This window comes from Elephas maximus, chromosome 13 (genome assembly GCF_024166365.1).
Source record: "Elephas maximus indicus isolate mEleMax1 chromosome 13, mEleMax1 primary haplotype, whole genome shotgun sequence".
Lineage (NCBI taxonomy): Eukaryota > Metazoa > Chordata > Mammalia > Proboscidea > Elephantidae > Elephas > Elephas maximus.
The window spans coordinates 49,189,389-49,205,606 of NC_064831.1; the positions used below are offsets into that span (position 1 = coordinate 49,189,389).

General features: G+C 38.8%; 1 protein-coding gene across 9 annotated transcripts in view; it reads left to right on the forward strand.

The window, feature by feature from the left end:
* The window catches only part of RNF111 (ring finger protein 111), a 130,273-nt gene extending 118,884 nt beyond the window's left edge, over positions 1 to 11,389 (forward strand). For 5 of the 9 annotated variants that reach the window (XM_049905954.1, XM_049905953.1, XM_049905959.1 and 2 more), the window contains 6 exons: positions 624 to 776; positions 1,805 to 1,931; positions 4,664 to 4,756; positions 6,546 to 6,641; positions 7,914 to 8,041; positions 9,746 to 11,389. In XM_049905954.1, coding sequence (XP_049761911.1) covers positions 624 to 776; positions 1,805 to 1,931; positions 4,664 to 4,756; positions 6,546 to 6,641; positions 7,914 to 8,041; positions 9,746 to 9,863 — 715 coding nt within the window. In that variant the 3' untranslated portion in view covers positions 9,864 to 11,389. The remainder of the gene's footprint in view (positions 1 to 623; positions 777 to 1,804; positions 1,932 to 4,663; positions 4,757 to 6,545; positions 6,642 to 7,913; positions 8,042 to 9,745) is intronic. The other 4 variants (XM_049905960.1, XM_049905962.1, XM_049905955.1 and 1 more) reach the window with 3 other exon arrangements.
* Positions 11,390 to 16,218: the final 4,829 nt, after the last annotated feature.

Here is a 16,218-nt window from a genome sequence, read left to right on the forward strand (position 1 = left end):
TTTGAGTGCAATTTGTTTAGAATTTTGTGACAGTTTGAATTGATCTGTGAATTTGACTGACTGGAAGAAGAAAAGAAAATATAGCAAACTGGATGCAGAATAAAGGGAGTGCATGTGTTTTGAAAAAATGAGCCAGGTTAAAATTTTTTTTTCCTCAAGATTTTATCCATTAAAATTGGTTGGATATTATTCCAGTATAAAAGTGAAGTAAAATAACATCTTCATTTTTTTGCCTCAGATGTTTATATTAAGTAACTTGTTTATGCCTGTAATATTTGCTGAGGTGTTGAATTTTTAAAAGTTTAATTTACATTCAATTCCTAACACTCTTCTCCTTAAAACATTTACTGTAACAAAAGGATGCAAGATAATGTTAAAATGATATTGATAAATTTCAAATGATACTTGAATTCGAGGAATTAGGAAAAAATGAGTACCAGTAGTGAGAATGGGGGAAGCTTGTGGTTTCTTGATTTTTTCATTTGTAAAATAAATTCTGTATGACATTTTTATAATTTATAGTTATAGAATTAATTTTATAATGACTCTATAGATGCTTATAATTATTAATACGAGATTTTTTTTCTACATTAAGAAGTAACCAATTATTCAATTATTTCCAGTGGTCTTTTTGTGTTCTGTGTTTCCAGGCGGGCACATGAACGCCCCCCACCCCACCCACATAGGATGCACCCAAACTATGGTCATGGGCATCATATTCATGTGCCTCAGACTATGTCCTCACATCCCCGACAGGCTCCAGAGAGATCTGCCTGGTCAGTATCTTGTTTGTTTCAACGCTTTGCTCAGTAGCCTGTGGCAAAACTGCCAGAGGAGCTGCTTTGTAGTGGAATGCCATACAGCAGGGTGATGAGGAAAACCCAAATCCCCAACTTAGCAGTGAGACACTAGCTCTGGGCAACTTACTGTAGAGAACTTACTGTAGAGAACTTACTGTCGAGGACAGGGTGGGGGTGTGAGTTCTGGAGCAGGGAACATCATGAAGCAACAGCAGAGCTTTTTTCCCCTGATTTTCAGGAATGTCTGCCACCAAAATTAACTCTCTGTGAACCGATCCTACTTTTCACAACTTCTTTATTCATTCTCTACCTTTGAACTCAGAATTGCACCATCACCTCCAGCTCCTGCCATTGGCAGGGGAAATCCAGGCTCATTCTCCTAGGCTTGTGCAATGGAAGCAGATTTGCGTTACATTTCTTTCTGAATCCTATCGTAGGCTGTCATTGAGATCGTGATCCACAGTGACTTTTGGGGCAGGATATAAAATGAGAATAAATAAATGAAGATTTGGCATATACCAGTTTTACCCTTCCTAAAATTTTGTTGACTGTTGCTTTATAAGGTATAGCAATACTTGCTATTCTAATTGTCCTTGATGTCAGCGACCCAGAGAAACTTTTCAGCAGACAGACAAAAGCCCCAGGCATCTGTAACATTCAGAGAGACCAAGAAAGTAAACTCTACTTTGTGTTTTCCTCAAGTAGAATCAGGCTTTAGATTGGAAGGGATCTTGGGGGCCATTCATTGTATTTCCTTCCTTTTAAAATGTGAAAATGAGTACAAATGCTTTGTTCCTCTTGGTTACAACGTTGAATTTTTCATTTAAAAAATGAATTCGAAATTATTAGGTAAATGTTTTGGGTCTAAGCTATTTTTTTCTCAGCTACGTAAGTTAAGAAACTTTAGATTTTTTTTTAAATATAAAAACATACTTCTCCATTTCTGTTGCTGATAAAGAACCTGTAATGAGGGCTAAATGTTAAGCTGTCTCATCCTTTGTCAGGGAGCTGGGAATTGAAGCTGGAGTGACTGCAGCCACTTATACGCCTGGTGCATTGCACCCTCACTTGGCCCACTACCACGCACCTCCGCGACTTCATCACTTACAGCTAGGAGCTCTTCCATTAATGGTAAAGTGGACATTTTCTCCAGGTTCTGACAGTTCTCTTTTTAAAAATATTGTACCTCTTCCAACTTATAATTTTAACAAATATTTTCTTTTAAAGTATTTTAAAAATATGTTGTTATAGGTATTCTAATAGAATATGTAGAATAATTATTAGATGGAAATTAGGCTATTAAAAAGTTACTATATGTATCAAAATCTGTGTTTGTAATTTGTATTGTAAAATATACTCTTCATAAGTATACAGAATGACCAACAAACTTTTTATTTGTATACCAAGATGATAATCTTGTTTCACTATCGTTAGGACATACAATTTAGTTATCTTACTATAAGTGGTAACAGATTTGTTCTGGTGTATTCATACTTTATTTTCTGATCTGCAGGATTATACTGATTCTCTGAACTGATGTGAACAAGTTCAGATTTTCTTGATTCCAATTTAAGAGCCCGTTTTTTTTTTTAAGTACCTTTTCTTACCAGGTACTTTGCTATTCACAGAACCTGGTGGTGTAGTGGTTAAGAGCTTGGCTGTTAACCAAAAGGTCAGCAGTTTGAATCCATCAGCTGCTCCTTGGAAACCCTATGGGGCAGTTCTACTGTCTGTAGGGTTGCTGTGAGTCGGAATTGACTTGACGGCAACGGGTTTGGTTTGGTTTTTGCTGTTCATACTATAACATCCTAGTTATAAACGTGATAACAGAGAACGGAGTAATTCTGTCTTGTGGAGGTGGAAGCACTGCAGGGATGTTTGAGACTCCTGAGCAGGTTTTGGGATTGGAGGTGGTGGTCTTAGGGAAGCCACAGCAAGTGAAGAGCTATCAAACAGCATAAACACTAGTAAATTGGTACTTCTGGAGTCCAAGGGTGAGGGTCAGGCAGCCATAAGAAAGAAAGCTGCTCTGCAGAGAAACTGGGACTCAGGAAGCAGGGAAGAGGGAATGTCCTTACTGTATTTTTATTTTAGAGTCATTCGATCAGATTGTGGTTGGAAAGACCACCCACTCAGTTGTGTGGAAAACAGATTTCAGAATGGGAAGAAGAAAACCAGTTAGGCCATTATTGTTATAGTAGAAAAAGTCCAAGTTAATGAATGCATGAACAAAGGCAATGGCAGTTGCCATGCAAATGATGTGACGTGCTTGAGTAATGTTTGGTTGACCCTCAGATTTCTAGCTTAGTTTATTATGTGTGTAGTGGTTATGTTCACTAAATTGGAGAGTATTCGGGGAGGTTTTGGGGAATGGCTTTAATGTGTTAGGTTTGGTCATAACGAATCTGACATAGCTCTGTGTGTCACAGTGGAGATGTCCAGTAGGAAGTGGATGGTCTGGACTTTTGAAGATAGCTAGTTTAAAGATATGTAGTCATCTGTCAGTATATAGTGGCAATTGAATCCATGGAAGAGAATTAGATTTTCTAGGAAAAATGTGTAGAAAAAACTTGAGGAATGACAATTCTATATTTTAAGGGTGATCATAAGATGCTGAAGCGAAGGATTTTAAGAACTGGCTAAAAAAGTTGAGGAAAAACAGGTTAGAGTAATATAAGAAAGTAATGTGGCCAATAGTATCTGATGACAAGAAGATAAAGTTTGAAAAGTGTTGAATGTATTTGGCATCTGAGTGATATTGGTGGCTTTCATCAGAGTGCTTTCCGTAATGGTGAGGGATAGAGGTGAGGTCTTCTTTAGATTGCAGTGAGTAATGAATGGGTGGAGAGGGAAAAGCAAAGGACTGCCAGTAGTTCCAGGGTTAAGGAGAGATCTTTGGATAAACTTAAAGGTATTTTTAGGTGTAAGACAGAAAACCAGTGGAGAAGACTTGGTTGGAGATACGGAAGACAGGGGTAGATAATAGTTAAGCATGAGCTAGGGCAGGGAAACAGAAAATGTAAGCAGGAGCACAGGTGGTGGACGTTAACTTCAGGGTGGAGAGAGGGGAAGCTCATCTGTAAACAGGACAGTATGAGACTAGGGAGGCGTACAGGGTGACTGCAGGCTTAGATAATTCTGGGGGCAGGAGTTCTTTTCTCCTTTTCTCAGTTTCCTTGGAGACATGTAGGAGGTTGGGTTATTTGCTGAGAGGTGCCAAGATCTTGGTCTTAAAGAAAGTTGCAGATAATTTGAGTAGTAGGATATTTGAAGGTTAAAAGTTGTTTACTTATTTTAAGTTCTTTTCCACATATGGATTGTCTATTAAACCTATAAAGCCTGCTAGAAATGTGTTATTTAATGAAGGCTGATTAAAAAATAATTTGGGGATTTATTTATGGAAGAATGATGCTCTATCCCAGAATCTCCCTTTCCTAATACCTCACAAAGAATTAGAAAACACTATTAGTAAAACTTTCACTAGCAACAACCAGATAAGAAACAGGGTAAGGCGCCTTTGGTTGTTGGGGTGTTAGAGGAAGGCAAATTCAACTTTTATCTGAAAGTCAAGCTTCGTTAGAAAATTTTGTTTATTTTTCTTAGTACTGTTTAATAAAGCTTTCTGAAATTGATAAGATCTTATGAAAAGTTTTCCTATTTGTATTTTAAGAGTTCCTAGTATTGTATAGATCTTATGAAAAGTTTTTCTATTTATATTTTAAGAGTTCCTAGTATTGTTATAGAATGCTTAATGTTAGGTGTACTTGATGAAGTTGAATTTAAGTGTCTTGAACTACTCCATGTTAACAGTAAAACACAAGCCTGTTTTTAATTGATTTAGCCTCTCTCTTCTACTAAAATAGGTTCCTGACATGGCAGGCTATCCTCACATCCGTTACATTTCATCAGGACTGGATGGAACATCATTCAGAGGTCCTTTCAGGGGCAATTTTGAGGTATGTAATGAAATAAACGTAGATGTTTGCTGTAGTACCTTTAATACAGAGAGAGTGTACATACATACTGTTGTTAGTACTGTTAGTATTCATAATTGAATAAGGCTGTCATAACCGGTGCCATCGAGTGGATTCTGACTCATAGTGACCCTATAGGACAGAGTAGAACTGCCCTTCAGGGTTTCCAAGGCTGTAATCTTTACAGGTGCAGACCACCTCATCTTTCTCCTGCAGGGCTGCTGGTGGGTTCAAACCGTGGACATTTCAGTTAGCAGCCAAGAGCCTAACCATTGCACTACTTCAGACATTTCCTGCATTCTAATTCCCAGCCACTATGGCAGTCCTCAACAATGAAAAGACAAATAATCCAATTAAAAAATGGACAAGGATATGAACAGACACTTCACCAAAGACGACGTTCAGGTGGCTAGCAAGAGGCATGAGGAAATGCTTGTGATCATTAGCCATTAGAGAAATGCCAATCCAAACTACAATGAGATATCACCACACCCACACTGGTGGCACTAATCAAAATAACAAACGTTGGAGAGGTTGTGGGAAGATTGGAACTCTCAGGCATTGCTGGTGGGAATGTAAAATGGTACAACCACTATGGTAAATAAATATGGCACCTCCTTAAAGAGCCAGAAATAGAAAATACCATATGACCCAGCGTTTCCATGCCTGGGAGTATATCCTAGAGAAATATGAGCTGTCACAGGAATAGACATATGCACACCCATGTTCATTGCAGCATTATTCACAATAGCAAAAAGATGGAAACAACCTAAGGTGCCCATCAGCAGATGAATGGATAAATTATGGTACATACACGCAGTGGACTACTAAGCACGGACAAAAAACAGTGATGAATCCGTGAAACATCTCACGATGTGGATGAACCTGGGGACATTAATGCTGAGTGAAATAATTCAATCTCAAAAGGACAAATACTGTATAGGATCACTATTATAAAAACCCAAGAAAAGGTTTACACATAGGCAGAAACAGTCTTTGATGGTTAACAACCCTGCAGCATGTCAACCCTCTCCCTTCTTGACCTTGGGTTCCCTATTACCAGCTTCCCTGTCCCCTCCTGCCTTCTCGTCCTTGTCCCTGGGCTAGCGCACCCCATTAGTCTCATTTTGTTTTATGGGCCTTTTTCATCTTTGGCTGAAGGGTGAACCTTATGAGTGACTTCATTACTGAGCTAAAAGCGCGTTTGGGGGCCATGCTCTTGGTGTTTTTCCAGTCTCTGGCAGGCCAGTATGTCTGGTCTTTTTCTGTGAGTTAGAATTTTGTTCTACATTTTCCTCCAGCTCTGTTCAGGATCCTCTATTGTGATCACTGTCAGAGCAGTCAGTGGTGGTAGCCGGACACCATCTAGTTGTGTATCTTAGATGGCTGCTCTCAAGCTTTTAAGACCCCAGACACTGCTCACCAGAGTAGAATGTAGAACATTTTCATTACAAACTGAGATGCCAATTAAGCTAGATGTTCCCAAGACCATAGTCCCCACAGCCCTCAGCCCAGCAGTTCTGTCCCTCGGGGAGTTTGGATGTGTCTATGGAGCTTCCATGACCTTGCTTTGTACAAGTTGTGCTGGCTTTCTTAGTATTGTATACTGTCTTATCCTTCACCAAAGTTAGCAGTTTAAATAAGGTTTTTTGAACATTGGATTTACATTGTAGATTTATAAGTATGGAAGTTTATTGTGTTTTTAATATTGACATTACTGTTAAAGGAATAGTCATCGTTGCATTTCACACTAGGTATTCTTCACTTTCAGGAACTGATTCATTTGGAAGAAAGACTAGGAAATGTCAATCGTGGAGCGTCCCAGGGGACAATTGAAAGATGTACATATCCACATAAATACAAGAAGGTAGGGATTTATCCTGTGTAACTTCTAAAATGTTACTGAAATGCATGAAATGTAATATTATGGACCTTCTTTGAGTTTGTAAGAGTCTAGCAGCTACATTATTTATTACTAAAGTAATACATGCATATGGTTAAAAAAAAAGGACAGGAATACACACCGTGAAGTTTCTCCCACTGCAGACCCCCGTCTTCATTTCTACAAGTGAAACCATGTTACCAATCTCTGACATGTAGAATTAGGTTCTCAGTGTTCCTGAAAGAATAAAAAGAGTAAAGTCTCTGTCTTACCAGCAGAGGAGTAGGGTGGGAAAGTATACACTACCATGGTCATTGGGGGGAATACGCACACCAAGGCTTGGCCTGGGAATTCAGCAGCCAGAATTGTCTCCTGGTAGTACCACCCAGCATCTCAGTGTTGACCCTCGTCTTCTGTAAATCTTGTAGGAGGGAGACTCTGTGAGCCTTTGGAGGGATAGACACTTAAGAATTTGTTGGATGCTCCTCCAGATATTTTTATACAATTATAATAATATACTTATGTATATAGGTTCTCCTTCCACTTAACACAAATGAAATGAAGTCATTCACACAGGTTTACGTGTGAGTTATATTCTTCTAATGACTATAGGAATTCTGTGATGACAGTACCATAATTTATCTAACCAGTTACTTATTGCAATGAATGTTTACTTGCTCTACATTTCCTATGCTCTACTCTCAGTCACTAGTGTAGTATAGCTGGAAGATAGAGTAGACATGTGAAGTAAGTCTTTGAACAAACTCAGATTAACAACACTGTGCTGTACAGAGGGCAGTAAAAGAGGTGTGAAAACTGTTTGCATTTTCCATCTGTTTTCTAAGGGTATTAATGAGGGATTATCACTAAATTTAAGTTCTTTCAACTGTCTGAGCTAAATACTATAATTAACATTAATCTATGTGTATGTTATTTGAAACATTTATTAGCAAAATAAAATTTGTTTGGCTGTGCTCATTATAAAGACAAAAATGGAGCTCAGATTGTATATCTGGATTAAAAGTAATAGATTTTTAAACTAATGAATTTCTGTTATGTTTGATTTTGCTTAATACTGATTATTAAAGGGTCTTAGAAGAATACTTATTAATGATAGTCACTTCATTCATCCGTTAATTCATGCCAGTCTTAATTGTGAGATCAGTTGTGGGTGGATGTGTAGTTTTGTTTTGTTTTCTTCTTCATATAAACACAGACTTTACTCAGTTGTTCAATAATGTCATCTCTACTAATAAGGTAACAACTGATTGGTTCTCACAGAGGAAACTGCACTGCAAACAAGATGGGGAAGAAGGGACTGAGGAAGATACAGAGGAAAAATGTACTATCTGTTTGTCTGTTTTAGAGGAAGGTGAAGATGTGAGGTAACTAGATGTCAATTATCTGGATTGATTCCCCAGAACTGTACAAGGGGTCGCAGTTGCAAGTAGACTAGTAACTCAGTTAAGATAAATTCCGGGTGCTCTGTTACCAATCTCGGACCTGTAGAATTAGGTTCTCAGCGTTCCTGAAAGAATAAAAACAGTAGAGTCTCTGTCTTACCAGCAGAGGAGTGGGGTGGGAAAGTATACTCTACCATGGTCACTGGGGGGATACGCACACCAAGGCCTGGCCTGGGAATTCAGCAGCCAGAATTGTCTCCTGGTAGTACCACCCAGCATCTCAGTGTTGACCCTCGTCTTCTGTAAATCTTGTAGGAGGGAGACTTTGCGAGCCTTTGGAGGGATAGACACTTGGATTAATGTGTTCTCCAAAGCTTAAAAGGGAATCCAGATGAGCTTTGTGTGCTTTGTTTTACAGCACCTTTTATAAATTGATTTTGTCCTAAAATTTCCTTTCTGACTCATAGGACTGTTCTCCTCTTGCACCTTTGTGATTGAGTAAATTTTAAGTTATTCTGCTAAATAAATATCTATTTTATGGATTTTTAAAACAATCTTTTAAGTCATTTTTCCTATTCTATGTTTTTTTTAATGCAACATGATTCTATATGCAACAGGTTCTTTAATACATGTAACAGAACCATGTGGTAATTTTGTTACCTAGTTTATAATGATAACTTTGCCATATTTCTTCATTTGGCCGAGAGGAAAAATATATAAACAGTTGTTTACTTTACCATATATAAGGCTGTTTGAACACCATAGTTCTGATGGTGGTTTATAAATGTAGAAGTTAATTGCTTTTACAGTATTATCAGTGCTTCAAGGAGAAATCAATGACTAATTGGAACATTTATTTTTAGCTAATAATTTTAGGAAAATATTAGAAAGTCTGAAAATGTGTGACAACTCTTAACAGTGGATGGAAGTAGAAACGGACATGGAGTTAGTAACTTTTATCCTACTGCTAAAGTTAGATGTAATCTTACTCTGTCTTGCATCTATTTCTCAATTTCTAATTGATAACTTGTGTATGATGCACTAAAATAAACACCTTCTTTTAACCTGCCAGTGAGAGAGTAGCACAGTATTAAGTAAGATGTAACAAATATTCCACAAAACCAGTATTACCTGTAACCAGTCATGGACTTCAGTTTAATGTATAAAGATCCCCTGGATAGGAAATGATAATATGGCTGGTGAAGGCCTTCCTTAATTAGGATAACATGGTTGCTGTGGATTTACAGTATGGTTCTGAGAGAGAATCAAATGAGATAATGTATTTTTAATAGTGCTTCCTGAACACAGAGTGATGATTCGATATTGAAAATACATTTGCAATATTATGTAACTGCAGCATACTGCCAACGCCAGTGCATTGGCAATTCACATATAGAAACAAAACTGGAAAAACTGCCGGTGTAATTCTTGTTCTTAAAATTCTTGAGATCTTACATAACTTTGGTGCCATTGCTGTGACAGTTAATTATGTTGGTCATTTATACGTTATTTTTCCCAGAGTACTGATTTGTGTGTAACTCCCCTTGGAGAGCTTTATTTCACAGAACAGAACGATGCCTTGTACCTTGAAAACACTATTGAATTATTACATGTATAGTTTTTAAAAATGTCACTTGAAGTTGTCATGAAATTGATTTTTGCTTTCTGTTTCTTTGCCACTAATAGGCGCCTTCCGTGTATGCACCTTTTCCACCAAGTCTGTGTTGACCAGTGGTTGATCACCAACAAGAAGTGCCCCATATGCAGAGTGGACATTGAGGCCCAGCTGCCAAGTGAAAGTTGACACCATGTCTCAGAACTCTTGCCCTCCTCCTCCTCCCCATCCTTCCTGGTACTGCAGTCAACCAAAGATGGCATGACTTACCTGCACAGATTTGGACGCATCGAACAGAGAGTGCTGGCTCTGCCGTATGGTACAACTAATGCTAGACCCACAGTTAATGTACACAGTTGATTTGGATGTATTTATAAAAGCTTTTTTTCTAGATTGGACATTTTTCCTGTATCATTTTACTGTATTTTTGCATGATTCCTTGTATTGCATTTCTTTGCACATATTATGGGGCTTGTGACCCTACACTTGCAGGCGAGAGTAGCTGCTTTAGTCAGTAGAATTGTGTGGTCTTTTTGTTTTTTACATAGTACCAGGCCTTGAAAATAACGATTTTTTTATCCATTACTAACCTTCCTTTAATTTAATCAATCATGGCTTTAGTTTAATGTATAAAGATTCTCTAGAAAATGATAATATTATGTATTAAGACATTCCTTAATTAGGACAAAATGGCTGCTGTATATTTCCAATATGGAGCTCTGAGTTTAAGTATCATCCTTAGTACTGGGAACAGAATACGAACCATATTCAATCAGATGCAGGTGGTGTTCACGTCACCAGAGTGATCAATACGAATTTTCTTGATGTATCCATTTCCTTTCGGCACAGTGCAGATAGAGTTGAATATTGACATCATGCCTTTAAGACTGCTGTTCTGATTGTATTTATCATTCTCTTGCATCGTTTGGAAATTTATTTCCCTGACTCAATTTTTGCTGCTGTGAAACAGCTCTAATGGACACTAAATATTAATTTCAATTAGCTGGATTGTACATACTTGCAGATTTAACAAAACCTTAGGGAATTAAAAAAGACATGTAGAGTATTGTTCATTCTTCTGCTAAGCACGTATAGTTAAGATATCTGCTTACATTGATTTTGTAAACACATTCAGCCAAGGTTTAGAATTGCAGTCATTGGCAGGTATCTATGCATTCGCAGAACATCTAAAGGTCCCAGGATGACTTTAAGGGATTTTGATTAGTTTAACGATAAATAAAGTCAGCTGAATCTACATGCCTCTTGTTTTATTTCTCTTTAAACTTGAAGAACAGTCAATCTGCAGATACTGTGAGGTACAGATTATACTGTCGGCTACTGCTGCTCTGCTTGTAGACTCCCACTTCACACCTTACCAAGAGTCCATCACTGACTTAAAATGTTTAAGTTCTATAGCTAAGATGTATTGCATAATATAGAATGTAAAGCTAATGTACTAACATTTCTCCTTTGGAGAAAGTTTTAATCTACTTCAGGATGCGTATTATTATCAAGATCCTTTCATACACAGGAGAGCCTAATTTTATTTGTTCAAATGTGCTTAATATGCCCCGGCTTGCAAATGCATCCAGTCAGTAATATCACTGTCTGTATCTGGAGGACATGTTCCCACAGATCATATGTGAAGATGTCAGTAAGCTTGCATTAAGCCACCTGCTTTGTAAGTGGATTGATTAATAAATAACTTCTATTTCTGTTGTCTTTGTGTTTCATAATTAGTTTTTATAAAACAGTTTACATTAAACATGTTGGAATTCAAAGATAATGATCTTACTGAAATTGACATCTGCGTAATTTGGTGTTTTATTTATTCAGTCATGGCTGCTGGCTTTTTTTGGTAGTAAACGTTAACTGTAGTAACTGTCATCAAGATGCTTCAGCATATTATGTGTGAAGGTGGAGGATGGATTCAGTTAAGAAATGTGGATATAAAATAGTGTTTAAAAGCATACTTGGTGATTTAGCTGCAGTTGTAGAAGGTGAGGGGATCATGAGAGCGCGCAAGCGAGCCATGCCTGCCACCCACGGGGGAAGAGAGTAAGTAGCCCATCTTCAAGTAGCCTGTGCTGTATGTAGGCCTTTGCAGCTGTAAAACCCACAGTCTGCCCAAGGGATGGAAAAAGCGTAAGCCACTCGATCGTAGAGAGTCCTCTTATGTTCCCCCAACACAAGAAGCACAGATAGATTTCTCTGATTTTGCATACGACCTCAGATTCAAACGTACAACTACCTGTTGACCTGTTTAATAATTACTACTGATTTTCTTTATGTAGATTAACATCATTACTTTAAAATTTACTTAATGCGCGTATTTGTGGCATAAGCCTGGGTTGTTAATGTAGGAACTTCTTAAACTAGTGCCCTTTGTTACAGAAAAACGTGCTGAGTAATGAGCCAAGGAAGGAAGAAAATAATTTTGACCATTTTTAACTTCTTTTCCTTTGTTTGGTATCTTCCATATCCTGCTGCATTTTATGTCAAAATGAAAATTTCAGTGATAGCTGTCTAAATACTTTAAACTTCTTGTCAGGAAAATCCTTAATTTTGTTGTTAATATGCAAGTGATGAACTGGTATTTGAAACTTTCTTTACTTTGGTGACTTTATTTTAGCTGCTAGCACACTTGAGAATTTGAACCATAACAATTCGACGTACAGGAAACTAGCTCTGTTTTCAAAATGAATGGTATTTGGAACTAGTTGAAACACTGAAATTAAAATATAACCTCTTGTGGATATTTCATTATTAGCTTTTCATGAATGGAAATAGCTTAATTCTATGGAAAACGCATTCTGATTTTTAACTCACCTTCCAAAACCTCCAGGAGCACAGTACATTTTTTGTACATTGAAGACTTCATGAGTCTCAGTAGTGACTATATCAAGGTAGAAATACCTTACTCATAGATTTCATTTTCTTGAATTAAGAATTATTTCCGAAAATATTCTTTGTTACTAAGAAAAATAAATGTTACCAATTTTATTTTGTGGTTGGGCTTCCTGGGGCCAGTCTCCTCTCTTGCCTGTGTGTTCTGTACAAATTCACACACTGCAGAAAGGCTTGTCTGCAGTAGTTGAGAGAATATAGGCTTTGGAGTCCTACAAACTTGGGCTTTGAATTGTGCAACTTAGAACAACTTATTTAAGCTTTCTAAGCCTCAACTTTCTCATATACAAAAGAGAAATCCTACCTCTAAGGAGTCTTATTAGGACTACGTGAGACAATAAATGTGAAGTGCTTTGCAGAATACCTAAGAATCCTTTCCTCTTCTATGCTCTCTGCATTCTGCCTCCCCTCCACATTCACTTGCCTTTGATTACAAATGGTAGCATAGCAAGGTGCTGAACTGTAGATCCGTTTTTGCCGCTGATCTTCCTCTTACCTTGGGTCCAGGCTACTAATTACCAGATAAAGAGCCATCCTTTTCAGCCCTATTAGTGGGTCAGAAGGAGCCCTGGTGATGCAGTAGTTAAGCACTCAGCTGCTAACCAACCATCAGGTGGGCGGTTTGAACCTACCAGCTGTTCCTCAGGAAAAAGATGTGGCAGTCAGCTTCCGTAAAGATTTACAGCCTGGGAAACCCTATGAGGGCAGTTCTGCTCTGTCCTACAGTGTTGCTATGAGTCGAATTTGACTCGATGGCAGTGGGTTTGGCTTGAGCTTGTTAGAGATGGGAAGATTCCCAGCACAGGAGCTGCTTTCCTTGTGTTTGGCCATCACAGCAGGAGCCTAGTTGTCCATCAGTACCCTTCGATGCTTTAGGCAGTGACTGCCGGTGGATCAGAATTGGCACAGGTGATGAAACCATGTGTCCTCTCTGACCAGAAGAGGGAGTATTTAATGGGAAAATTAACACCTAGAATTTCTCATTCTCTTCATTCTTCTCCACACGAAATTGAGTGATGTAGGGACCTGGTGCCCACTAGGGGTTAACTAAGCACACATTACTGAATTGCCTATGTTACTGTATTAGCTGCTGCTGCTTAGGCGGATTCAGATGTACAACTACCTGTTGATCTGTTTAATAATTACTACTGATTTTCTTTATGTAGATTAACATCATTACTTTAAAATTTACTTAATGCGCGTATTTGTGGCATAAGCCTGGGTTGTTAATGTGGGAACTTCTTAAACTACTGCCCTTGATTACAGAAAAACGTGCTGAGTAATGAGCCAAGGAAGGAAGAAAATTAATTGCGTGTCTCTACAGGCTCAAACATAGTAACTACTGTGGGGATGGCACAGGACCCGTCAGCGTTTTGTTTTGTTGTACAGGGTTGCTATGAGTCGAACTGACTCGATGGCACCTAACAACAACAAATCCTTCACTATCACTATAGAGAATGCATTAGATTCACTCAGTAGTAATTTTCATTGTGGGCTTTGCTGAGTCTTGAGTACAAATTGCTGAATCAGTTTTGCTTTACATTATGATAATGTGTGGAGGAAGAAAACTTCAGAAAAGTATAAGATTCTATGAGTTGTTATCTATTGCTTTGTAACCCCAGAACTCAGTGGCTTAAACAGCAAACATTTATCTCAGTTTTGTGGGTTGTGAATCAGGGAGCAGGTTAGCGAGGTGGTTCTGGCTCAGAATCTCTTGTGGTTACCATCAAGATGGCGGCTGGGGCTGCAGCCCCATGGAGGATCTGTCCCCAAAATGGCTCACTCACATGGCTGTTGACCAGAGGCCTCACTTCCTTGCTATGTGGGCCTCTCCATAGGGCTGCCTGAAGGTCGTCTTGACAGGACAGCTGGCTTCCGAGGAGTGAGTGATCCCAGAGGGAAAAGCAGAAAGGCAAAATGCCATTTTATGACCTAGTATTAGAGATTATATGCTGTCACTGCTGCCACATTCTGTTAGAAGAGTCAGTAAGTGTAGCCTATACTCAAGAGAAGGTACATTAGTCTCCACCATTTGAGGGAAGGTGTAGTTTAAAAGCACCACAGTTACTGACTCTCTTATCCGCTATGTTGACACCCAGTCTCCAAGACCTCTGCACTTCTGTGGCCAGAGTCTCATCAGACTGGCTTCTGTGCTTCCCAAGGCTATCAATTACTGCTTGTCCTTGGTTCAGTACCAGATACATGTATGATTCCTTGTGTTCTCAGGAGGCAACCAAATGCCAAAACCTGGAAGTGGCTCTGGAGTGCAAGTTTCCCATTGAAAAATCTACCAGGAATAATGTTACTGGAAATGCACAGTTCACAAATGATCATAAATCCCAGCTACCATGCTGTTTTCCTAAACTGTGAAGCCATGAGAGACCAAGAGCACACAAGACTATTCTAGGAAACAAAAGGTTTATTTGGTGCTAGGATTGGGAATACCCCGGGTAAGTTTATCTTATACCTATTGTGTAACACCCTAAAACCTAGTGGCTTATGTACTTGCTGTAGTGGTGCGATTTGGGCAGGGCTTGGCGGACGCAGTCCATCTCCCGTGTGGTATGGCCCATGTTACCCATGTGGCTACATCTGGCTGAGAACTCCACTGGAATCAGATGCCATGCTTGGCTTCCCTTATGTACCTGACATTGCAGCTACAAAGGCTGGACATTGCTCTCTCAACAGGGTCTCTCCAGCAACGGATAGCCAGACTGCTTTATACGGTGGCTCAGGACTCCAAGAGAGAAAGCAGAAGCTGCCAGGCCTCCATGACCTAGGCCTGGAACTGGCACAGCGTTACTTTTGTCATATTCTGTTGCTCAAAGTAAGTTAACAAGGCTAGCACAAATTAAGGGAAGAGGAAGTAACTGCATTTCTTAATAGAAGGTGCAACAAAAAAATTGTGACCAGAGTAAGGAGAAACAAGCCCAATTGCTTTGATACAATGCCTAGTAAAGAATTTGTAAATAAATTCATTTAGATAGCTGGAGAATTTTGATGTCGGAAAAGAGAAGTTCTATTCGGCACCAAAACTCCAAGCTAAAGATGTCTGCAGGAGTCTCTGGTTCTTTCTTTCTCTCCATGCTGTCTTGCCACTCACCTTGTCTGCAAACATGCCAACCTATAACTGGTCGTCTGTATTTTTGCTTGGGGTGCTCCTTCTGCCTCAGTATTCTCCCTTCTCTTCACCCCATATCTGCTGAAGTTCATATGCACAACCTTTTGAAGCAGTGTTTGACCAAAAAAAGGAAATAAAGTGAACTGATCATGTAGAATTCTACCATAATGATTGTAAAGAGCCCTTGGCCTCCAGAAATTTATCCTTAATTTTCTGTTCAGTTTCCTTTGGCAACTGTTGGAGCTTTTTCCCACTCTTTCTGTCAAATGTAAATTGACTGGACGATGTTACATATTGTGGAAAGAGCACAGACTCAGAGCCGAGAACAGATCATAGCTCTGGAACCTCTCAGCACTATGATTGTAGCCAAGACGTTTAACTGGTGCAAGCCTCAGTTTCTTCATCTGTTAAATGAGGGACAATATCCAAAAAACCCACTGTCAAGTTGACTCTGACTCATAGTGACCCTATGACAAAGCAGAGCTGCCCCATAGGATTTCCAAGGCTGTAATCTTC